The sequence below is a fragment of the Rhamphochromis longiceps genome, linkage group LG23 (assembly GCF_057381845.1).
Source record: "Rhamphochromis longiceps isolate RC_006_pf linkage group LG23, R_longiceps_female_GT1.1, whole genome shotgun sequence".
NCBI lineage: Eukaryota > Metazoa > Chordata > Actinopteri > Cichliformes > Cichlidae > Rhamphochromis > Rhamphochromis longiceps.
The window spans coordinates 10,634,889-10,659,406 of NC_140578.1; the positions used below are offsets into that span (position 1 = coordinate 10,634,889).

Sequence of the window (24,518 nt, forward strand, 5' to 3'; positions counted from 1 at the left end):
CTCGATCCGTTTCTTATTGACTGTATGCAGGTTTTTGAAGTAGTCAAGCTCAGTTTTGAGCTTTTCAACCTCGTCGATCATTGGCTGCAGTCTTTGCTCGAACTGTCTGGCATATGTTTCTTTTTCTTTTTCACTTTTTTTAACCATTGTTTTCGAGAAATTAACATTTCTGTCTTTGTTAGCTTTCGAACTCATTTCTGCTTTTTTATGTGCTGTATCACTCCAACAAAACGATAGCTTAATGAATTCCCTTTGACAGCTGTCCTCTATTTATAGACTTGAACATCAAAGGATGAAAGGACTGTCACTATGACATCACCACGTTCTGTGACGTAACAGGGCTTTGGAGCGTGATGTCACGGGGGTGGGCGTGGAAAGGATTTTGGGGGTCTAAACAAAGCGTGTCTTTTTTTTTAAAACTTTATTTAACAAACAATGAGTATACAACATACGAACAGATGAAGTATACAACAGAACATGAACACAAAAAGCCAAGGGTGAAAGAAAAAGGTAACAATTATAAGAATACACGCAAAAATTCACATACATATATTGTTGTGAGAGCCTTTTTGTTGGTGCAGTCTGATATTGATTGTATGTGCATGTGCACATCCTTAAAATAATGACAGAAATATGGTGTTTTGTTAGTAAACTTACATTTATGGATAAAAAATTTAGCTAAAAGTATTAAGAAATTTATCATAAAAAACATTTCTCATACTTCTTGGGGAACTTAAAGAAACAGAATAAAACATTTTCCCATCGTAAAGAAAACTCCCTTAAAATATGGACAATAACAAAGCTGCTAAATTCCTTCCAGAATCTCTGTGTAAAAGAACAGTACCAAAAAAGATGTGTCACCGTTTCTGGATGATCCCCACAGAAAGTACAATTAGTATTTATGTCCCTTTTAAATTTGACCATGTAGTGACTGGCTGGATAACATGTATGTCGAATTTTAAAAGAGACTTCTTTCACCTTATTTACAATCAAATATTTATGGGGGACCATCCAGACTGTCTTCCGCTTGATATCTGGAACACTGATTGGAAAATTATATAGTGCAATAAAGTCGTTGTAAGTAAGTAGTTGTCCCTCTTTACTAACCAGCTGAGCCACCAATAGGATCCCATTTTGGAGCCAAGTTTCCAGGAAAAGTGATTTATTTTTCTATAAAATATCTCTGTTGTTCCAGATAAGGTATTTGTGAGGTGAGAAGTTGTGTTTATAAATGAGGGTCCACGCTAAGAGGACCTGCTTATGGAAGGATGAAAGCTTTACAGGGACTTTCTCAACATTGTAATTACAATTTCAAATAAAAGTAAAGCCACCAAAACGAGAGAAAATGTGGTATGGTATAAAGTTCCAGATAGAGGTAGGGTTTTAAGAAAATGTTTGGCCCAATTAATTTTGAAAGTGTTATTTAAAGTAGAAAAGTCTAAGACGTTAAGCCCACCTGATTCGTACTTATTCATCACAACAGTTTTTCTAATATAGTGCGTACGGTTTTTCCATATAAAATTAAAGAGCATACGGTCAATATCTTTACTACTTTTCTTATCCAGATGTAAGGAGAGAGCAGCATATGTTCATCGGGATATCCCTTCAGCTTTAGTAATTAACACTCTACCTTTCAAAGACAAGTCCCTTGTTCCAAGATGGCGCCGCCGCGTATGGATGCCCCGGTGCTTCAGTGCGTTACTTCTGTTTTGTTTTTGTGCATAACTTCTGTGTCTGGGCACTCCTCTGGATATTCTTACACTAGAGAAGAGCTTCTTAACTACAGGACTACAACACCTGTGGATTTACTTCCAATATTTGTCGCATCTGCGGCAGATTTACTGCAGACTCTGATCAGGAAAGTGAGACGCCAAAAGCGAGGAAAGCGAGCCGGCGCACTCGTGCGTCTGAGGAGACGCGGACTGCGAACTGCTCTTCCTGGGATCTTCCTTTCCAACGTACGCTCACTCAGGAATGAGATGGACGAGCTGGCCCTGATGAGAAGCATGAACAGAGACGTTGCCTCCTCCTGTGTCTTGTGTTTTACGGAGTCGTGGCTCTGTGAGGACATCCCGGACAGCGCGCTCAAGCTGGAGGGCTTTCATCTGCTGCGCGCGGACCGGCAGGCCTCTCTCTCTGGTAAGACCACAGGTGGACGTGTCTGCTTCTACATTAATAGTGGCTGGTGCACAGATGTAGCAGTGATTGCTCAGCACTGCTCTTCCTCTCTGGAATACCTTTTTATTCACTGCAAACCGTTTTATTCTCCGCGGGAGTTTGCTTCATTCATCTTGGCCGCTGTTTACATCCCGCCAGATGCGGATGCGCAGGCAGCTCAGTGCGCACTCGCGGAGCAGATACTGCACATGGAGCGGACATTCCCGGACTCTCTCATCATTGCTCTTGGGGACTTTTACAACACCCCCCTCCTCACCCCACACAAAAGAGGATTTCACACCACCTCCTCCCACCACAACCCTTCATATTCATGAAGCAGATGCGAGGAAGCAGTTTAAGAGTCTGAATGCTCGGAAAGCTCCCGGCCCAGACGGTGTGTCTCGTCTACTGGACGCAGCCGGAGGGTTCACTTGGTTGTTTGCTCTCAATAGAAGCTGAGCGCGTCTCCGTGTCTGTGCTGGTAAACGATACTGAGTCCCAGTGCTCAGTAAACTGTACACCTGACCGTTATTCTCCCACTGAATCCGGTGTGTCCACGGTCCAACACGTGCTCAACACGATGGTGCTGACCGGTGCCCAAACACACCAGAACACCAAATAAGTAAAATAACACAAACACGAACTTCTCCATGGCTCGTCGGGATGGCAACTGCTCCAAAAGTGACACATGAAATAGGCTGACATTTGAGTTTGACACGGGAGGTGAGGGGGTGTTTTGAATATGCTTGACTCCGTCACGAGGTTGCGCACAGCATCACCGGCAAGGGGGCTTGGTTTGAGAGGTTTTTGGCATCTGTGATGTGATTTACAACCATCCACCCATGTACAGCAAGAAGCCGCACTCACAACCGTGGGCATCAGCAAGTTGGTGAAATTTAAACAAAACAAAACAGCATTCCATCTGAAACTCTCTTATTGTACCCAAAATACAAATTTTAGTGATTACATGTGGCTTCATTAATTATGTTCAAACGGATGAATACATAACGCAAGTAATAACTTTATGATCAGTCAGTGAATGAAGGAGCTCAAGAGTGCAAATATAGTTGCAATAAAGTGACAAATATGCCCTTTTATGTCAAACAAAGACCGAAATAAGTGGCATCAGTGTGAGGATGAGAATGAGCGATCCAACCTCACACTGCAGATATCAGGGCAAAGCACAGTGGGGGGGTTGCAGTCTGCGCGCACAAGAGGGCTAACAACGCTGTGAGTGACGGAATCCACCCAAACTGAGGAACAGCTTGTTCCCCAGAGCTGAAGCCTGCACTGTTTGCACTATAATATAATATAATATAATATAATATAATATAATATAATATAAATTATATTATATTATATTATATTATATTATATTATATTATATTATATTATATAATATAATATAATATAATATAATATAATATAATATAATATAATATAATATAATATATCATGTTGCTATTTAATGTTTTTTGTTCGTGTTGCAGCTGCTCTGTGAGCCAAGCTTTCGTTGTCTAAATTCAATGGCAATATATCTCTGCACCACACGATGGCGATAGATTCTCACAGACAGTCTGTGCTCTGCTTCCGCCACCAGTCATCTTTAAATCTTTTTTTTAATTCAATGAAACCTTTATTTAACTGTCCATCTCGCGGCATTACTTAAAAAAAATCATATTTAAATACAAAGAAGATTAAATACATGAACGACAGTAAATTGATAAAATAAGAGCAAATAAATATATTTACAAATGATAGCAACATCAATGGAATAAAAGCATGAACAGCAGCAGAAGGAGAAAGAGGCCTGTATCTACATTATTACTCTGGCAGCTCTCAGTCTCCATACAGACAGGACACGTTGCAGCGTAATTGCAGACAGGTGCGTGGGCCTGAGCTCCGCCCAGGCAGAATGACGGGTGGAAGAAAGCAGCAACACAATAAACATATGTAGCCTTGCGGAGCCGGCCGGGCAGACACCGAGACAGAGTGCAAAGATTTTATACGTGACAACACACACAAAAAAACACACACAACAAAAATCAGAATGTGTTTGTGATTTGGATTTTTATTTAAAGGTGAAACCTTTTTTCTTTTCTTGTTTTGCCAGATTAGACATTTTGATTCATTTCATTTAGTTTTTTTGTTTTACTTTGATGCTATAATAGATGTTTTTAAAATGTAGTCATATTTAATACTATATTGCATCATGGCAAAACAACAGTCTCCTCAAGCTGCTTTATACTGTAAGGTGAAAACACTACAGTAAAAGCCAGAAAACCCCAACAATCCAATGATCCCCTTTGAGCAAGCACTGGGCGACAGTGGGGAGGAAAAACTCCCTTTAGGAAGAAACCTCCGGCAGAACCAGGCTCAAGAAGGGGCGGCCATCTGCTGCGACCGGTTGGGGGTGGGTGGGCAATCTCAGTCCACGAGGGCCGGTGTCCCTGCAGGTTTTAGATGTGTCCTCGAACCAACACAGCTGATTTAAACGGCTAAATTAGCTCCTCAACATGTCCTGAAGTTCTCCAGAGGCCTGGTAACGAACTAATCATGTGATTCAGGTGTGTTGAGCCAAGGTGAGATCTAAAACCTGCAGGGACACCGGCCCTCGTGGACTGAGAATGCCCACCCATGATATAGGGAGACAAGATGAAGTATACTTCTAATGGCCTATTTTAGCAGTTAATTTTTAACAATCAACTGGTGGTAATCCATCATCAGAATTGAGGAAAGGTGGTGTTGATGGAGACTCTACAGGAGGATTCACTGGGGAAGCCATACCTGCACTTCTGCCAGGGTGTCTTGGACGTACCTGAATAAATGTAGTTTTCCCTGGAAGTGGACGAGGATTAATCTGAGACGGAGTCTCCTCAGAACATCTCCCCATCATGCTTCTATGGTCCAACGATGCCAGCTTTTGTCCTTTCTGTTTTTCTAATTTAAGCTGGAGTTGAGCGTCTTTCACTCTAGATTTTAGATGACCTATCTCTTTTTCTTCATTGGCAGCCTTTTGGATAATCTGGTTCACTGGTCCAATGAGCTCCTCTCTTTGTCGGAATAAAGCGTACTCGGAAGACTTTACCATGTCATTGTACTGCTTTTTAAATGATTCCAGCTCCCGTGTTTTATCTAGTAAAGCTGCATCTAGATCCTTGCATCTGATACGTAGACAGTTCAGCTGTTTTTCAAGAAACTCCTTCGTTGTTCCAACAAAGGGGGTGCCTTCCACTCCGTCTACGTATTTCTTTTTTAAGTTGTGGAACATATCCCTAAATTCCACCTTTTCTTTTCCTCTCAAGTGACCTGCATGTGGAAATGCCTTTTCAAAGGACAAAACGCACTGGCACAATTCCTCTTGGAAGTAGCGCTCTTTCTTCTCCAGCCAATTCACTTTGGATATAAATCTTTCCCGTTGCTTTTTTGTGGAGCGCAGTTTCTCTTCCAGCGCCACCTTTTCAGCCAGTGCCTGATTGTGTGCCGCTTTTACTTTGTGCCGGTCCACTGCTGTCTTTCTGTGGTTTTCCTGCTCTGTGCTTAGGGCCTTTTTGATGTCTTCAATTTTCTTTTTCAAAGAATCAACTTCGTCTTCAAGCATAGCCTTCATTTTCTTTTCCAAGGCCAGAGCTCTAATATTACTCTGGCATTTCTGCTTGATCGCCATATTCTGGGCCTTTTGGTCGTCTATCACTTTGCCCATTTGATCTGTCTCCTCTGTTAATTCTTTCATGTTTTTAACCATAAATTCATTTTCGTCTTGTAACTTTGTATTACGCGACAAAACACCGTCAATCCAACACTGCGAGGATTGACGTTCTTCCTCGCGTTCCTTAACCGCATTGACGGTCACACCTCTACTATTTTTTACTGCCGTCTGCAGCTTTTCTATTTTGGAGTCATACATGTTGATCACCTCTTCCAACTTCCTGTCTGCAGCATTTGCTTTGTTTTCCAGTTTTTTAGTATTTTCCTGGTAAAACTGCTGCATCTTATTTTTTTCCTCTTTGTGGCGTTTCAATAATAATTCAACAACTTGGCTGTTGTGAAATTGCTGACGTGCCACCTTTTCTTTCTCTGTTTCCAGCAGTCCTTGCAGGACTTGGACTTCGTCCTCGTGTTTTTCTTTAAGCTCAGCCAGAGTTTTCTCCGTCTCTGCGCGGAACTTTACCAGAGCTTCGTGGTCATCTTTTATCGAGTCCAACCTGTCTGCGATGTTTGTCCTGTCATCCAAGACCGAACCCAGCAGCTTATTATTCTGCAAAAGTTCATTGTTTTCTTTTGTTAGATCCTCGATCCGTTTCTTATTGACTGTATGCAGGTTTTTGAAGTAGTCAAGCTCAGTTTTGAGCTTTTCAACCTCGTCGATCATTGGCTGCAGTCTTTGCTCGAACTGTCTGGCATATGTTTCTTTTTCTTTTTCACTTTTTTTAACCATTGTTTTCGAGAAATTAACATTTCTGTCTTTGTTAGCTTTCGAACTCATTTCTGCTTTTTTATGTGCTGTATCACTCCAACAAAACGATAGCTTAATGAATTCCCTTTGACAGCTGTCCTCTATTTATAGACTTGAACATCAAAGGATGAAAGGACTGTCACTATGACATCACCACGTTCTGTGACGTAACAGGGCTTTGGAGCGTGATGTCACGGGGGTGGGCGTGGAAAGGATTTTGGGGGTCTAAACAAAGCGTGTCTTTTTTTTAAAACTTTATTTAACAAACAATGAGTATACAACATACGAACAGATGAAGTATACAACAGAACATGAACACAAAAAGCCAAGGGTGAAAGAAAAAGGTAACAATTATAAGAATACACGCAAAAATTCACATACATATATTGTTGTGAGAGCCTTTTTGTTGGTGCAGTCTGATATTGATTGTATGTGCATGTGCACATCCTTAAAATAATGACAGAAATATGGTGTTTTGTTAGTAAACTTACATTTATGGATAAAAAATTTAGCTAAAAGTATTAAGAAATTTATCATAAAAAACATTTCTCATACTTCTTGGGGAACTTAAAGAAACAGAATAAAACATTTTCCCATCGTAAAGAAAACTCCCTTAAAATATGGACAATAACAAAGCTGCTAAATTCCTTCCAGAATCTCTGTGTAAAAGAACAGTACCAAAAAAGATGTGTCACCGTTTCTGGATGATCCCCACAGAAAGTACAATTAGTATTTATGTCCCTTTTAAATTTGACCATGTAGTGACTGGCTGGATAACATGTATGTCGAATTTTAAAAGAGACTTCTTTCACCTTATTTACAATCAAATATTTATGGGGGACCATCCAGACTGTCTTCCGCTTGATATCTGGAACACTGATTGGAAAATTATATAGTGCAATAAAGTCGTTGTAAGTAAGTAGTTGTCCCTCTTTACTAACCAGCTGAGCCACCAATAGGATCCCATTTTGGAGCCAAGTTTCCAGGAAAAGTGATTTATTTTTCTATAAAATATCTCTGTTGTTCCAGATAAGGTATTTGTGAGGTGAGAAGTTGTGTTTATAAATGAGGGTCCACGCTAAGAGGACCTGCTTATGGAAGGATGAAAGCTTTACAGGGACTTTCTCAACATTGTAATTACAATTTCAAATAAAAGTAAAGCCACCAAAACGAGAGAAAATGTGGTATGGTATAAAGTTCCAGATAGAGGTAGGGTTTTAAGAAAATGTTTGGCCCAATTAATTTTGAAAGTGTTATTTAAAGTAGAAAAGTCTAAGACGTTAAGCCCACCTGATTCGTACTTATTCATCACAACAGTTTTTCTAATATAGTGCGTACGGTTTTTCCATATAAAATTAAAGGGCATACGGTCAATATCTTTACTACTTTTCTTATCCAGATGTAAGGAGAGAGCAGCATATGTTCATCGGGATATCCCTTCAGCTTTAGTAATTAACACTCTACCTTTCAAAGACAAGTCCCTTGTTCCAAGATGGCGCCGCCGCGTATGGATGCCCCGGTGCTTCAGTGCGTTACTTCTGTTTTGTTTTTGTGCATAACTTCTGTGTCTGGGCACTCCTCTGGATATTCTTACACTAGAGAAGAGCTTCTTAACTACAGGACTACAACACCTGTGGATTTACTTCCAATATTTGTCGCATCTGCGGCAGATTTACTGCAGACTCTGATCAGGAAAGTGAGACGCCAAAAGCGAGGAAAGCGAGCCGGCGCACTCGTGCGTCTGAGGAGACGCGGACTGCGAACTGCTCTTCCTGGGATCTTCCTTTCCAACGTACGCTCACTCAGGAATGAGATGGACGAGCTGGCCCTGATGAGAAGCATGAACAGAGACGTTGCCTCCTCCTGTGTCTTGTGTTTTACGGAGTCGTGGCTCTGTGAGGACATCCCGGACAGCGCGCTCAAGCTGGAGGGCTTTCATCTGCTGCGCGCGGACCGGCAGGCCTCTCTCTCTGGTAAGACCACAGGTGGACGTGTCTGCTTCTACATTAATAGTGGCTGGTGCACAGATGTAACAGTGATTGCTCAGCACTGCTCTTCCTCTCTGGAATACCTTTTTATTCACTGCAAACCGTTTTATTCTCCGCGGGAGTTTGCTTCATTCATCTTGGCCGCTGTTTACATCCCGCCAGATGCGGATGCGCAGGCAGCTCAGTGCGCACTCGCGGAGCAGATACTGCACATGGAGCGGACATTCCCGGACTCTCTCATCATTGCTCTTGGGGACTTTTACAACACCCCCCTCCTCACCCCACACAAAAGAGGATTTCACACCACCTCCTCCCACCACAACCCTTCATATTCATGAAGCAGATGCGAGGAAGCAGTTTAAGAGTCTGAATGCTCGGAAAGCTCCCGGCCCAGACGGTGTGTCTCGTCTACTGGACGCAGCCGGAGGGTTCACTTGGTTGTTTGCTCTCAATAGAAGCTGAGCGCGTCTCCGTGTCTGTGCTGGTAAACGATACTGAGTCCCAGTGCTCAGTAAACTGTACACCTGACCGTTATTCTCCCACTGAATCCGGTGTGTCCACGGTCCAACACGTGCTCAACACGATGGTGCTGACCGGTGCCCAAACACACCAGAACACCAAATAAGTAAAATAACACAAACACGAACTTCTCCATGGCTCGTCGGGATGGCAACTGCTCCAAAAGTGACACATGAAATAGGCTGACATTTGAGTTTGACACGGGAGGTGAGGGGGTGTTTTGAATATGCTTGACTCCGTCACGAGGTTGCGCACAGCATCACCGGCAAGGGGGCTTGGTTTGAGAGGTTTTTGGCATCTGTGATGTGATTTACAACCATCCACCCATGTACAGCAAGAAGCCGCACTCACAACCGTGGGCATCAGCAAGTTGGTGAAATTTAAACAAAACAAAACAGCATTCCATCTGAAACTCTCTTATTGTACCCAAAATACAAATTTTAGTGATTACATGTGGCTTCATTAATTATGTTCAAACGGATGAATACATAACGCAAGTAATAACTTTATGATCAGTCAGTGAATGAAGGAGCTCAAGAGTGCAAATATAGTTGCAATAAAGTGACAAATATGCCCTTTTATGTCAAACAAAGACCGAAATAAGTGGCATCAGTGTGAGGATGAGAATGAGCGATCCAACCTCACACTGCAGATATCAGGGCAAAGCACAGTGGGGGGGTTGCAGTCTGCGCGCACAAGAGGGCTAACAACGCTGTGAGTGACGGAATCCACCCAAACTGAGGAACAGCTTGTTCCCCAGAGCTGAAGCCTGCACTGTTTGCACTATAATATAATATAATATAATATAATATAATATAATATAATATAATATAATATAATATAATATAAATTATATTATATTATATTATATTATATTATATTATATTATATTATATTATATAATATAATATAATATAATATAATATAATATAATATAATATAATATATCATGTTGCTATTTAATGTTTTTTGTTCGTGTTGCAGCTGCTCTGTGAGCCAAGCTTTCGTTGTCTAAATTCAATGGCAATATATCTCTGCACCACACGATGGCGATAGATTCTCACAGACAGTCTGTGCTCTGCTTCCGCCACCAGTCATCTTTAAATCTTTTTTTTAATTCAATGAAACCTTTATTTAACTGTCCATCTCGCGGCATTACTTAAAAAAAATCATATTTAAATACAAAGAAGATTAAATACATGAACGACAGTAAATTGATAAAATAAGAGCAAATAAATATATTTACAAATGATAGCAACATCAATGGAATAAAAGCATGAACAGCAGCAGAAGGAGAAAGAGGCCTGTATCTACATTATTACTCTGGCAGCTCTCAGTCTCCATACAGACAGGACACGTTGCAGCGTAATTGCAGACAGGTGCGTGGGCCTGAGCTCCGCCCAGGCAGAATGACGGGTGGAAGAAAGCAGCAACACAATAAACATATGTAGCCTTGCGGAGCCGGCCGGGCAGACACCGAGACAGAGTGCAAAGATTTTATACGTGACAACACACACAAAAAAACACACACAACAAAAATCAGAATGTGTTTGTGATTTGGATTTTTATTTAAAGGTGAAACCTTTTTTCTTTTCTTGTTTTGCCAGATTAGACATTTTGATTCATTTCATTTAGTTTTTTTGTTTTACTTTGATGCTATAATAGATGTTTTTAAAATGTAGTCATATTTAATACTATATTGCATCATGGCAAAACAACAGTCTCCTCAAGCTGCTTTATACTGTAAGGTGAAAACACTACAGTAAAAGCCAGAAAACCCCAACAATCCAATGATCCCCTTTGAGCAAGCACTGGGCGACAGTGGGGAGGAAAAACTCCCTTTAGGAAGAAACCTCCGGCAGAACCAGGCTCAAGAAGGGGCGGCCATCTGCTGCGACCGGTTGGGGGTGGGTGGGCAATCTCAGTCCACGAGGGCCGGTGTCCCTGCAGGTTTTAGATGTGTCCTCGAACCAACACAGCTGATTTAAACGGCTAAATTAGCTCCTCAACATGTCCTGAAGTTCTCCAGAGGCCTGGTAACGAACTAATCATGTGATTCAGGTGTGTTGAGCCAAGGTGAGATCTAAAACCTGCAGGGACACCGGCCCTCGTGGACTGAGAATGCCCACCCATGATATAGGGAGACAAGATGAAGTATACTTCTAATGGCCTATTTTAGCAGTTAATTTTTAACAATCAACTGGTGGTAATCCATCATCAGAATTGAGGAAAGGTGGTGTTGATGGAGACTCTACAGGAGGATTCACTGGGGAAGCCATACCTGCACTTCTGCCAGGGTGTCTTGGACGTACCTGAATAAATGTAGTTTTCCCTGGAAGTGGACGAGGATTAATCTGAGACGGAGTCTCCTCAGAACATCTCCCCATCATGCTTCTATGGTCCAACGATGCCAGCTTTTGTCCTTTCTGTTTTTCTAATTTAAGCTGGAGTTGAGCGTCTTTCACTCTAGATTTTAGATGACCTATCTCTTTTTCTTCATTGGCAGCCTTTTGGATAATCTGGTTCACTGGTCCAATGAGCTCCTCTCTTTGTCGGAATAAAGCGTACTCGGAAGACTTTACCATGTCATTGTACTGCTTTTTAAATGATTCCAGCTCCCGTGTTTTATCTAGTAAAGCTGCATCTAGATCCTTGCATCTGATACGTAGACAGTTCAGCTGTTTTTCAAGAAACTCCTTCGTTGTTCCAACAAAGGGGGTGCCTTCCACTCCGTCTACGTATTTCTTTTTTAAGTTGTGGAACATATCCCTAAATTCCACCTTTTCTTTTCCTCTCAAGTGACCTGCATGTGGAAATGCCTTTTCAAAGGACAAAACGCACTGGCACAATTCCTCTTGGAAGTAGCGCTCTTTCTTCTCCAGCCAATTCACTTTGGATATAAATCTTTCCCGTTGCTTTTTTGTGGAGCGCAGTTTCTCTTCCAGCGCCACCTTTTCAGCCAGTGCCTGATTGTGTGCCGCTTTTACTTTGTGCCGGTCCACTGCTGTCTTTCTGTGGTTTTCCTGCTCTGTGCTTAGGGCCTTTTTGATGTCTTCAATTTTCTTTTTCAAAGAATCAACTTCGTCTTCAAGCATAGCCTTCATTTTCTTTTCCAAGGCCAGAGCTCTAATATTACTCTGGCATTTCTGCTTGATCGCCATATTCTGGGCCTTTTGGTCGTCTATCACTTTGCCCATTTGATCTGTCTCCTCTGTTAATTCTTTCATGTTTTTAACCATAAATTCATTTTCGTCTTGTAACTTTGTATTACGCGACAAAACACCGTCAATCCAACACTGCGAGGATTGACGTTCTTCCTCGCGTTCCTTAACCGCATTGACGGTCACACCTCTACTATTTTTTACTGCCGTCTGCAGCTTTTCTATTTTGGAGTCATACATGTTGATCACCTCTTCCAACTTCCTGTCTGCAGCATTTGCTTTGTTTTCCAGTTTTTTAGTATTTTCCTGGTAAAACTGCTGCATCTTATTTTTTTCCTCTTTGTGGCGTTTCAATAATAATTCAACAACTTGGCTGTTGTGAAATTGCTGACGTGCCACCTTTTCTTTCTCTGTTTCCAGCAGTCCTTGCAGGACTTGGACTTCGTCCTCGTGTTTTTCTTTAAGCTCAGCCAGAGTTTTCTCCGTCTCTGCGCGGAACTTTACCAGAGCTTCGTGGTCATCTTTTATCGAGTCCAACCTGTCTGCGATGTTTGTCCTGTCATCCAAGACCGAACCCAGCAGCTTATTATTCTGCAAAAGTTCATTGTTTTCTTTTGTTAGATCCTCGATCCGTTTCTTATTGACTGTATGCAGGTTTTTGAAGTAGTCAAGCTCAGTTTTGAGCTTTTCAACCTCGTCGATCATTGGCTGCAGTCTTTGCTCGAACTGTCTGGCATATGTTTCTTTTTCTTTTTCACTTTTTTTAACCATTGTTTTCGAGAAATTAACATTTCTGTCTTTGTTAGCTTTCGAACTCATTTCTGCTTTTTTATGTGCTGTATCACTCCAACAAAACGATAGCTTAATGAATTCCCTTTGACAGCTGTCCTCTATTTATAGACTTGAACATCAAAGGATGAAAGGACTGTCACTATGACATCACCACGTTCTGTGACGTAACAGGGCTTTGGAGCGTGATGTCACGGGGGTGGGCGTGGAAAGGATTTTGGGGGTCTAAACAAAGCGTGTCTTTTTTTTAAAACTTTATTTAACAAACAATGAGTATACAACATACGAACAGATGAAGTATACAACAGAACATGAACACAAAAAGCCAAGGGTGAAAGAAAAAGGTAACAATTATAAGAATACACGCAAAAATTCACATACATATATTGTTGTGAGAGCCTTTTTGTTGGTGCAGTCTGATATTGATTGTATGTGCATGTGCACATCCTTAAAATAATGACAGAAATATGGTGTTTTGTTAGTAAACTTACATTTATGGATAAAAAATTTAGCTAAAAGTATTAAGAAATTTATCATAAAAAACATTTCTCATACTTCTTGGGGAACTTAAAGAAACAGAATAAAACATTTTCCCATCGTAAAGAAAACTCCCTTAAAATATGGACAATAACAAAGCTGCTAAATTCCTTCCAGAATCTCTGTGTAAAAGAACAGTACCAAAAAAGATGTGTCACCGTTTCTGGATGATCCCCACAGAAAGTACAATTAGTATTTATGTCCCTTTTAAATTTGACCATGTAGTGACTGGCTGGATAACATGTATGTCGAATTTTAAAAGAGACTTCTTTCACCTTATTTACAATCAAATATTTATGGGGGACCATCCAGACTGTCTTCCGCTTGATATCTGGAACACTGATTGGAAAATTATATAGTGCAATAAAGTCGTTGTAAGTAAGTAGTTGTCCCTCTTTACTAACCAGCTGAGCCACCAATAGGATCCCATTTTGGAGCCAAGTTTCCAGGAAAAGTGATTTATTTTTCTATAAAATATCTCTGTTGTTCCAGATAAGGTATTTGTGAGGTGAGAAGTTGTGTTTATAAATGAGGGTCCACGCTAAGAGGACCTGCTTATGGAAGGATGAAAGCTTTACAGGGACTTTCTCAACATTGTAATTACAATTTCAAATAAAAGTAAAGCCACCAAAACGAGAGAAAATGTGGTATGGTATAAAGTTCCAGATAGAGGTAGGGTTTTAAGAAAATGTTTGGCCCAATTAATTTTGAAAGTGTTATTTAAAGTAGAAAAGTCTAAGACGTTAAGCCCACCTGATTCGTACTTATTCATCACAACAGTTTTTCTAATATAGTGCGTACGGTTTTTCCATATAAAATTAAAGGGCATACGGTCAATATCTTTACTACTTTTCTTATCCAGATGTAAGGAGAGAGCAGCATATGTTCATCGGGATATCCCTTCAGCTTTAGTAATTAACACTCTACCTTTCAAAGACAAGTCCCTTGTTCCAAGATGGCGCCGCCGCGTATGGATGCCCCGGTGCTTCAGTGCGTTACTTCTGTTTTGTTTTTGTGCATAACTTCTGTGTCTGGGCACTCCTCTGGATATTCTTACACTAGAGAAGAGCTTCTTAACTACAGGACTACAACACCTGTGGATTTACTTCCAATATTTGTCGCATCTGCGGCAGATTTACTGCAGACTCTGATCAGGAAAGTGAGACGCCAAAAGCGAGGAAAGCGAGCCGGCGCACTCGTGCGTCTGAGGAGACGCGGACTGCGAACTGCTCTTCCTGGGATCTTCCTTTCCAACGTACGCTCACTCAGGAATGAGATGGACGAGCTGGCCCTGATGAGAAGCATGAACAGAGACGTTGCCTCCTCCTGTGTCTTGTGTTTTACGGAGTCGTGGCTCTGTGAGGACATCCCGGACAGCGCGCTCAAGCTGGAGGGCTTTCATCTGCTGCGCGCGGACCGGCAGGCCTCTCTCTCTGGTAAGACCACAGGTGGACGTGTCTGCTTCTACATTAATAGTGGCTGGTGCACAGATGTAACAGTGATTGCTCAGCACTGCTCTTCCTCTCTGGAATACCTTTTTATTCACTGCAAACCGTTTTATTCTCCGCGGGAGTTTGCTTCATTCATCTTGGCCGCTGTTTACATCCCGCCAGATGCGGATGCGCAGGCAGCTCAGTGCGCACTCGCGGAGCAGATACTGCACATGGAGCGGACATTCCCGGACTCTCTCATCATTGCTCTTGGGGACTTTTACAACACCCCCCTCCTCACCCCACACAAAAGAGGATTTCACACCACCTCCTCCCACCACAACCCTTCATATTCATGAAGCAGATGCGAGGAAGCAGTTTAAGAGTCTGAATGCTCGGAAAGCTCCCGGCCCAGACGGTGTGTCTCGTCTACTGGACGCAGCCGGAGGGTTCACTTGGTTGTTTGCTCTCAATAGAAGCTGAGCGCGTCTCCGTGTCTGTGCTGGTAAACGATACTGAGTCCCAGTGCTCAGTAAACTGTACACCTGACCGTTATTCTCCCACTGAATCCGGTGTGTCCACGGTCCAACACGTGCTCAACACGATGGTGCTGACCGGTGCCCAAACACACCAGAACACCAAATAAGTAAAATAACACAAACACGAACTTCTCCATGGCTCGTCGGGATGGCAACTGCTCCAAAAGTGACACATGAAATAGGCTGACATTTGAGTTTGACACGGGAGGTGAGGGGGTGTTTTGAATATGCTTGACTCCGTCACGAGGTTGCGCACAGCATCACCGGCAAGGGGGCTTGGTTTGAGAGGTTTTTGGCATCTGTGATGTGATTTACAACCATCCACCCATGTACAGCAAGAAGCCGCACTCACAACCGTGGGCATCAGCAAGTTGGTGAAATTTAAACAAAACAAAACAGCATTCCATCTGAAACTCTCTTATTGTACCCAAAATACAAATTTTAGTGATTACATGTGGCTTCATTAATTATGTTCAAACGGATGAATACATAACGCAAGTAATAACTTTATGATCAGTCAGTGAATGAAGGAGCTCAAGAGTGCAAATATAGTTGCAATAAAGTGACAAATATGCCCTTTTATGTCAAACAAAGACCGAAATAAGTGGCATCAGTGTGAGGATGAGAATGAGCGATCCAACCTCACACTGCAGATATCAGGGCAAAGCACAGTGGGGGGGTTGCAGTCTGCGCGCACAAGAGGGCTAACAACGCTGTGAGTGACGGAATCCACCCAAACTGAGGAACAGCTTGTTCCCCAGAGCTGAAGCCTGCACTGTTTGCACTATAATATAATATAATATAATATAATATAATATAATATAATATAATATAATATAATATAATATAATTAGGGCTGTCAAATGATTAAAATTTTTAATCAGATTAATCACAGCCTAAAAATTAATTAATCATGATTAATCACAACTCGAAATATGACCAAAATGTGTGCAAACATACGGACAGATAGCGGATTTTTACACACTTGTTAGTGTTATTTAATGCTAAGACCACGCTGAGTGGCCTGCGTTCACTCAGCGTGGTCTGACGTAGGCTGGGTGTTGTGCTGGAAGCGAATTCATCACAGCCTAAAAATTTATTAATCGCAACTCGAAATATATGTGTATATGTGTGTATATATGTGTAAAAATCGGGACAGATAGTGGTTTTTAACACACTTGTTTGTTTTATTTATTATTAATTGTGAGTACAAGCAGTACAAGCAGAACAGGGCTTCAAATAATTGTGAGGGATTTTTACTGAATGTTTTCCACCCGTTTAAATCTAGCACATTGTTTTATCCATATACATCTTCAAGTTCACAGAACATAGGCCTAATTCAACAGGCAAAATGTGGAGGCAGGAGTGGCCAGGTATCTGCGAGCAAGGCGGGCCAGCTGGCTGTGGGCTCCTGCATGAGCTGCCCACCACTGTAAGGGACAGTCCTCTAAGGCAGTGCAGGGCTCTGCTCTGTAGCGCTGTATGGCTCTGTCCTGCTGTACCTCCTCCTCTGACTCAGAGTCAGAGTCCATCTGCAGCAGGCTCAGCCTCTTCTTGGCTGGACCTTCTTCTGCAGTGTGTGATCTTCTAGGAGAGTCTTCATGCAGCATGCCTGCCAGTGTGGTCCACACTGCTTCTCTGTCAGTCTTGGGCACACTGCGTAGGTCTTTAAAACGTGGGTCCAGTGCAGTTGCGATCTGGAGCCATGCATAGTTGGTATGTTCCTGGCGGGAAGCAAGGTCTTCCTTAAACTTCTCTTTAAACCTCACCACATATGCAGGGTCCTCATCAGTTACTTCCATGACACGGCGCAGGTGGCAGAAGGCTGGTAGAACTACAGAGCAGGAGACGTAGGCCTCTCCTCCCAGCAGTTCAGTCACATATCTGCAGTGGAATACACACACACACACACACACACACACACACACACACACACACACACACACACACACACACACACACACACACACACACACACACACACACACAGATAAGACAGCAAATTAAAAAAAGCTTTTTAATACTAGGTAATATTAATAAAATATTTGATTTCATTTATTTTTTAAATAAGACATTTTCATAATAACAAAACTGATTTAAGATGTATGTTTGATACATTTAATCTAAACCTACAATTATGGTCACAATGACAGGCTCACCTGCAGGGCTCTAGAAGTGTCTCCAGTCTCTGGAGTTTGTCCCACTCTGGAGGCGTCAGGAGGACAAGTTTATGCTTTTGTTTATCCAGAGTCGCGGTTACTGCAGTTTGGTTGCGGATCAAGCGCTTCACCATCTCCAGCGTGGAGTTCCAGCGCGTAGGCACGTCCTGGGCCAACGGCTCCTGCTTGCGCCCCAGTGACACCTGCTCTGCGTTCAGCTCTGCTGTGTTTGCTGGGCTGTGCTTAAAATGGCCAACAATTTTGCGGCATTTGGCCAGCGCAGTGACAAAGCCACTGTCTGCGAGACTCACTGTGATGCATCTCTGTAGAATGTGCGCGGTACACGGCATGTGATTGAATGGCATGATGAGAGCCGCGGCGATCATATTGCGCGCACTGTCCGTGCCTACTGTTGTCACCTTCTCCTCAATTCTCCACCTGCGAGCAACAGTCTGGAACTGCTCTGCACAAGCCTCCGCAAAGTGCCGCTCTTCCGTTTTCATTATAGTCAGCGCAAAGGATGTCAGACCCCAGGCTTCAGTGATTAAATGCGCAGTAACTCCCAGGTAATTGTCATTACTCAATGATGTCCAGTGGTCTCCTGTCAGAGCCACGCATTCTGTGTGAACTAAAGCCTCTTCTTTTTTCTTTTTCTCCGTTTCATACAGTTCGTGGATTCGAATTGTTATTGTGCTTCTCGCTGGGGGCTTGTAGGACGCGTCCTGAGATGCAACCTTTAAAACATCCGCAAAGCCCTTGTCCTCCACAATGCTTAGCGGTCTGCAGTCCTTTGCTATCCATTTGGCTATATTGTCGGTCAGTTTGTCCAAAGAAGACTTACCGAGTGGCCTGCGTTCACTAAGAGTGGTCTGACGCAGGCCGGGTGAAGCTGCTGCCCCGACAAACGCGTGTTTGGCATTAAGGTGGTATTTTAAGGTCGAATTTGAACGGTGAAATTGAAACTCTTTACTACAGTGAGTGCAAATTACAACGCGTTTGTTTATTGTCCCATCTATGTTCTTCTTGTATTTAAATTCCCCATCCAGAAGGCCATCCGCTTCCTGCTTCTCCATTTTCAGTGGCGCGGTAAACAAATCAAGTGGAATTATGGGAGCGACTTATCTGCGTGTTGCGCTAAATAGTTAAATATTCTAACGTAATTAATTCCAAAATTTAATTATCGCAATTAACGCGTTAATTTCGACAGCTATAAATATAATATAATATAATATAATATAATATATCATGTTGCTATTTAATGTTTTTTGTTCGTGTTGCAGCTGCTCTGTGAGCCAAGCTTTCGTTGTCTAAATTCAATGGCAATATATCTCTGCACCACACGATGGCGATAGATTCTCACAGACAGTCTGTGCTCTGCTTCCGCCACCAGTCATCTTTAAATCTATTTTTTAATTCAATGAAACCTTTATTTAACTGTCCATCTCGCGGCATTACTTAAAAAAAATCATATTTAAATACAAAGAAGATTAAATACATGAACGACAGTAAATTGATAAAATAAGAGCAAATAAATATATTTACAAATGATAGCAACATCAATGGAATAAAAGCATGAACAGCAGCAGAAGGAGAAAGAGGCCTGTATCTACATTATTACTCTGGCAGCTCTCAGTCTCCATACAGACAGGACACGTTGCAGCGTAATTGCAGACAGGTGCGTGGGCCTGAGCTCCGCCCAGGCAGAATGACGGGTGGAAGAAAGCAGCAACACAATAAACATATGTAGCCTTGCGGAGCCGGCCGGGCAGACACCGAGACAGAGTGCAAAGATTTTATACGTGACAACACACACAAAAAAACACACACAACAAAAATCAGAATGTGTTTGTGATTTGGATTTTTATTTAAAGGTGAAACCTTTTTTCTTTTCTTGTTTTGCCAGATTAGACATTTTGATTCATTTCATTTAGTTTTTTTGTTTTACTTTGATGCTATAATAGATGTTTTTAAAATGTAGTCATATTTAATACTATATTGCATCATGGCAAAACAACAGTCTCCTCAAGCTGCTTTATACTGTAAGGTGAAAACACTACAGTAAAAGCCAGAAAACCCCAACAATCCAATGATCCCCTTTGAGCAAGCACTGGGCGACAGTGGGGAGGAAAAACTCCCTTTAGGAAGAAACCTCCGGCAGAACCAGGCTCAAGAAGGGGCGGCCATCTGCTGCGACCGGTTGGGGGTGGGTGGGCAATCTCAGTCCACGAGGGCCGGTGTCCCTGCAGGTTTTAGATGTGTCCTCGAACCAACACAGCTGATTTAAACGGCTAAATTAGCTCCTCAACATGTCCTGAAGTTCTCCAGAGGCCTGGTAACGAACTAATCATGTGATTCAGGTGTGTTGAGCCAAGGTGAGATCTAAAACCTGCAGGGACACCGGCCCTCGTGGACTGAGAATGCCCACCCATGATATAGGGAGACAAGATGAAGTATACTTCTAATGGCCTATTTTAGCAGTTAATTTTTAACAATCAACTGGTGGTAATCCATCATCAGAATTGAGGAAAGGTGGTGTTGATGGAGACTCTACAGGAGGATTCACTGGGGAAGCCATACCTGCACTTCTGCCAGGGTGTCTTGGACGTACCTGAATAAATGTAGTTTTCCCTGGAAGTGGACGAGGATTAATCTGAGACGGAGTCTCCTCAGAACATCTCCCCATCATGCTTCTATGGTCCAACGATGCCAGCTTTTGTCCTTTCTGTTTTTCTAATTTAAGCTGGAGTTGAGCGTCTTTCACTCTAGATTTTAGATGACCTATCTCTTTTTCTTCATTGGCAGCCTTTTGGATAATCTGGTTCACTGGTCCAATGAGCTCCTCTCTTTGTCGGAATAAAGCGTACTCGGAAGACTTTACCATGTCATTGTACTGCTTTTTAAATGATTCCAGCTCCCGTGTTTTATCTAGTAAAGCTGCATCTAGATCCTTGCATCTGATACGTAGACAGTTCAGCTGTTTTTCAAGAAACTCCTTCGTTGTTCCAACAAAGGGGGTGCCTTCCACTCCGTCTACGTATTTCTTTTTCAAGTTGTGGAACATATCCCTAAATTCCACCTTTTCTTTTCCTCTCAAGTGACCTGCATGTGGAAATGCCTTTTCAAAGGACAAAACGCACTGGCACAATTCCTCTTGGAAGTAGCGCTCTTTCTTCTCCAGCCAATTCACTTTGGATATAAATCTTTCCCGTTGCTTTTTTGTGGAGCGCAGTTTCTCTTCCAGCGCCACCTTTTCAGCCAGTGCCTGATTGTGTGCCGCTTTTACTTTGTGCCGGTCCACTGCTGTCTTTCTGTGGTTTTCCTGCTCTGTGCTTAGGGCCTTTTTGATGTCTTCAATTTTCTTTTTCAAAGAATCAACTTCGTCTTCAAGCATAGCCTTCATTTTCTTTTCCAAGGCCAGAGCTCTAATATTACTCTGGCATTTCTGCTTGATCGCCATATTCTGGGCCTTTTGGTCGTCTATCACTTTGCCCATTTGATCTGTCTCCTCTGTTAATTCTTTCATGTTTTTAACCATAAATTCATTTTCGTCTTGTAACTTTGTATTACGCGACAAAACACCGTCAATCCAACACTGCGAGGATTGACGTTCTTCCTCGCGTTCCTTAACCGCATTGACGGTCACACCTCTACTATTTTTTACTGCCGTCTGCAGCTTTTCTATTTTGGAGTCATACATGTTGATCACCTCTTCTAACTTCCTGTCTGCAGCATTTGCTTTGTTTTCCAGTTTTTTAGTATTTTCCTGGTAAAACTGCTGCATCTTATTTTTTTCCTCTGTGTGGCGTTTCAATAATAATTCAACAACTTGGCTGTTGTGAAATTGCTGACGTGCCACCTTTTCTTTCTCTGTTTCCAGCAGTCCTTGCAGGACTTGGACTTCGTCCTCGTGTTTTTCTTTAAGCTCAGCCAGAGTTTTCTCCGTCTCTGCGCGGAACTTTACCAGAGCTTCGTGGTCATCTTTTATCGAGTCCAACCTGTCTGCGATGTTTGTCCTGTCATCCAAGACCGAACCCAGCAGCTTATTATTCTGCAAAAGTTCATTGTTTTCTTTTGTTAGATCCTCGATCCGTTTCTTATTGACTGTATGCAGGTTTTTGAAGTAGTCAAGCTCAGTTTTGAGCTTTTCAACCTCGTCGATCATTGGCTGCAGTCTTTGCTCGAACTGTCTGGCATATGTTTCTTTTTCTTTTTCACTTTTTTTAACCATTGTTTTCGAGAAATTAACATTTCTGTCTTTGTTAGCTTTCGAACTCATTTCTGCTTTTTTATGTGCTGTATCACTCCAACAAAACGATAGCTTAATGAATTCCCTTTGACAGCTGTCCTCTATTTATAGACTTGAACATCAAAGGATGAAAGGACTGTCACTATGACATCACCACGTTCTGTGACGTAACAGGGCTTTGGAGCGTGATGTCACGGGGGTGGGCGTGGAAAGGATTTTGGGGGTCTAAACAAAGCGTGTCTTTTTTTTAAAACTTTATTTAACAAACAATGAGTATACAACATACGAACAGATGAAGTATACAACAGAACATGAACACAAAAAGCCAAGGGTGAAAGAAAAAGGTAACAATTATAAGAATACACGCAAAAATTCACATACATATATTGTTGTGAGAGCCTTTTTGTTGGTGCAGTCTGATATTGATTGTATGTGCATGTGCACATCCTTAAAATAATGACAGAAATATGGTGTTTTGTTAGTAAACTTACATTTATGGATAAAAAATTTAGCTAAAAGTATTAAGAAATTTATCATAAAAAACATTTCTCATACTTCTTGGGGAACTTAAAGAAACAGAATAAAACATTTTCCCATCGTAAAGAAAACTCCCTTAAAATATGGACAATAACAAAGCTGCTAAATTCCTTCCAGAATCTCTGTGTAAAAGAACAGTACCAAAAAAGATGTGTCACCGTTTCTGGATGATCCCCACAGAAAGTACAATTAGTATTTATGTCCCTTTTAAATTTGACCATGTAGTGACTGGCTGGATAACATGTATGTCGAATTTTAAAAGAGACTTCTTTCACCTTATTTACAATCAAATATTTATGGGGGACCATCCAGACTGTCTTCCGCTTGATATCTGGAACACTGATTGGAAAATTATATAGTGCAATAAAGTCGTTGTAAGTAAGTAGTTGTCCCTCTTTACTAACCAGCTGAGCCACCAATAGGATCCCATTTTGGAGCCAAGTTTCCAGGAAAAGTGATTTATTTTTCTATAAAATATCTCTGTTGTTCCAGATAAGGTATTTGTGAGGTGAGAAGTTGTGTTTATAAATGAGGGTCCACGCTAAGAGGACCTGCTTATGGAAGGATGAAAGCTTTACAGGGACTTTCTCAACATTGTAATTACAATTTCAAATAAAAGTAAAGCCACCAAAACGAGAGAAAATGTGGTATGGTATAAAGTTCCAGATAGAGGTAGGGTTTTCAGAAAATGTTTGGCCCAATTAATTTTGAAAGTGTTATTTAAAGTAGAAAAGTCTAAGACGTTAAGCCCACCTGATTCGTACTTATTCATCACAACAGTTTTTCTAATATAGTGTGTACGGTTTTTCCATATAAAATTAAAGAGCATACGGTCAATATCTTTACTACTTTTCTTATCCAGATGTAAGGAGAGAGCAGCATATGTTCATCGGGATATCCCTTCAGCTTTAGTAATTAACACTCTACCTTTCAAAGACAAGTCCCTTGTTCCAAGATGGCGCCGCCGCGTATGGATGCCCCGGTGCTTCAGTGCGTTACTTCTGTTTTGTTTTTGTGCATAACTTCTGTGTCTGGGCACTCCTCTGGATATTCTTACACTAGAGAAGAGCTTCTTAACTACAGGACTACAACACCTGTGGATTTACTTCCAATATTTGTCGCATCTGCGGCAGATTTACTGCAGACTCTGATCAGGAAAGTGAGACGCCGAAAGCGAGGAAAGCGAGCCGGCGCACTCGTGCGTCTGAGGAGACGCGGACTGCGAACTGCTCTTCCTGGGATCTTCCTTTCCAACGTACGCTCACTCAGGAATGAGATGGACGAGCTGGCCCTGATGAGAAGCATGAACAGAGACGTTGCCTCCTCCTGTGTCTTGTGTTTTACGGAGTCGTGGCTCTGTGAGGACATCCCGGACAGCGCGCTCAAGCTGGAGGGCTTTCATCTGCTGCGCGCGGACCGGCAGGCCTCTCTCTCTGGTAAGACCACAGGTGGACGTGTCTGCTTCTACATTAATAGTGGCTGGTGCACAGATGTAGCAGTGATTGCTCAGCACTGCTCTTCCTCTCTGGAATACCTTTTTATTCACTGCAAACCGTTTTATTCTCCGCGGGAGTTTGCTTCATTCATCTTGGCCGCTGTTTACATCCCGCCAGATGCGGATGCGCAGGCAGCTCAGTGCGCACTCGCGGAGCAGATACTGCACATGGAGCGGACATTCCCGGACTCTCTCATCATTGCTCTTGGGGACTTTTACAACACCCCCCTCCTCACCCCACACAAAAGAGGATTTCACACCACCTCCTCCCACCACAACCCTTCATATTCATGAAGCAGATGCGAGGAAGCAGTTTAAGAGTCTGAATGCTCGGAAAGCTCCCGGCCCAGACGGTGTGTCTCGTCTACTGGACGCAGCCGGAGGGTTCACTTGGTTGTTTGCTCTCAATAGAAGCTGAGCGCGTCTCCGTGTCTGTGCTGGTAAACGATACTGAGTCCCAGTGCTCAGTAAACTGTACACCTGACCGTTATTCTCCCACTGAATC

General features: G+C 42.2%; 1 protein-coding gene across 1 annotated transcript; it reads right to left on the bottom strand.

Annotated features, from left to right (window-relative positions):
• Positions 1-16,910: 16,910 nt before the first annotated feature.
• Positions 16,911-18,869, bottom strand: LOC146641330 (E3 SUMO-protein ligase ZBED1-like). The gene is made up of 2 exons (XM_085398488.1): positions 17,736-18,869; positions 16,911-17,460 (listed from the first exon to the last, which is right to left on the bottom strand). The coding sequence occupies exons 1-2, from the start codon at positions 18,806-18,808 to the stop codon at positions 16,911-16,913; spliced, it is 1,623 nt and encodes a 540-aa protein (XP_085254614.1). The 5' UTR covers positions 18,809-18,869.
• Positions 18,870-24,518: the final 5,649 nt, after the last annotated feature.

What these genes read in the sequence shown, in the direction of transcription:
- LOC146641330 (XM_085398488.1), bottom strand. Translation starts at nt 18,808, where the DNA reads ATGGAGAAGCAGGAAGCGGATGGCCTTCTGGATGGGGAATTTAAATAC. An exon ending in ACACTTCTAGAGCCCTGCAG is followed by an intron (nt 17,461 to 17,735) that starts GTGAGCCTGTCA and finishes ATTCCACTGCAG; the next exon opens with ATATGTGACTGAACTGCTGG.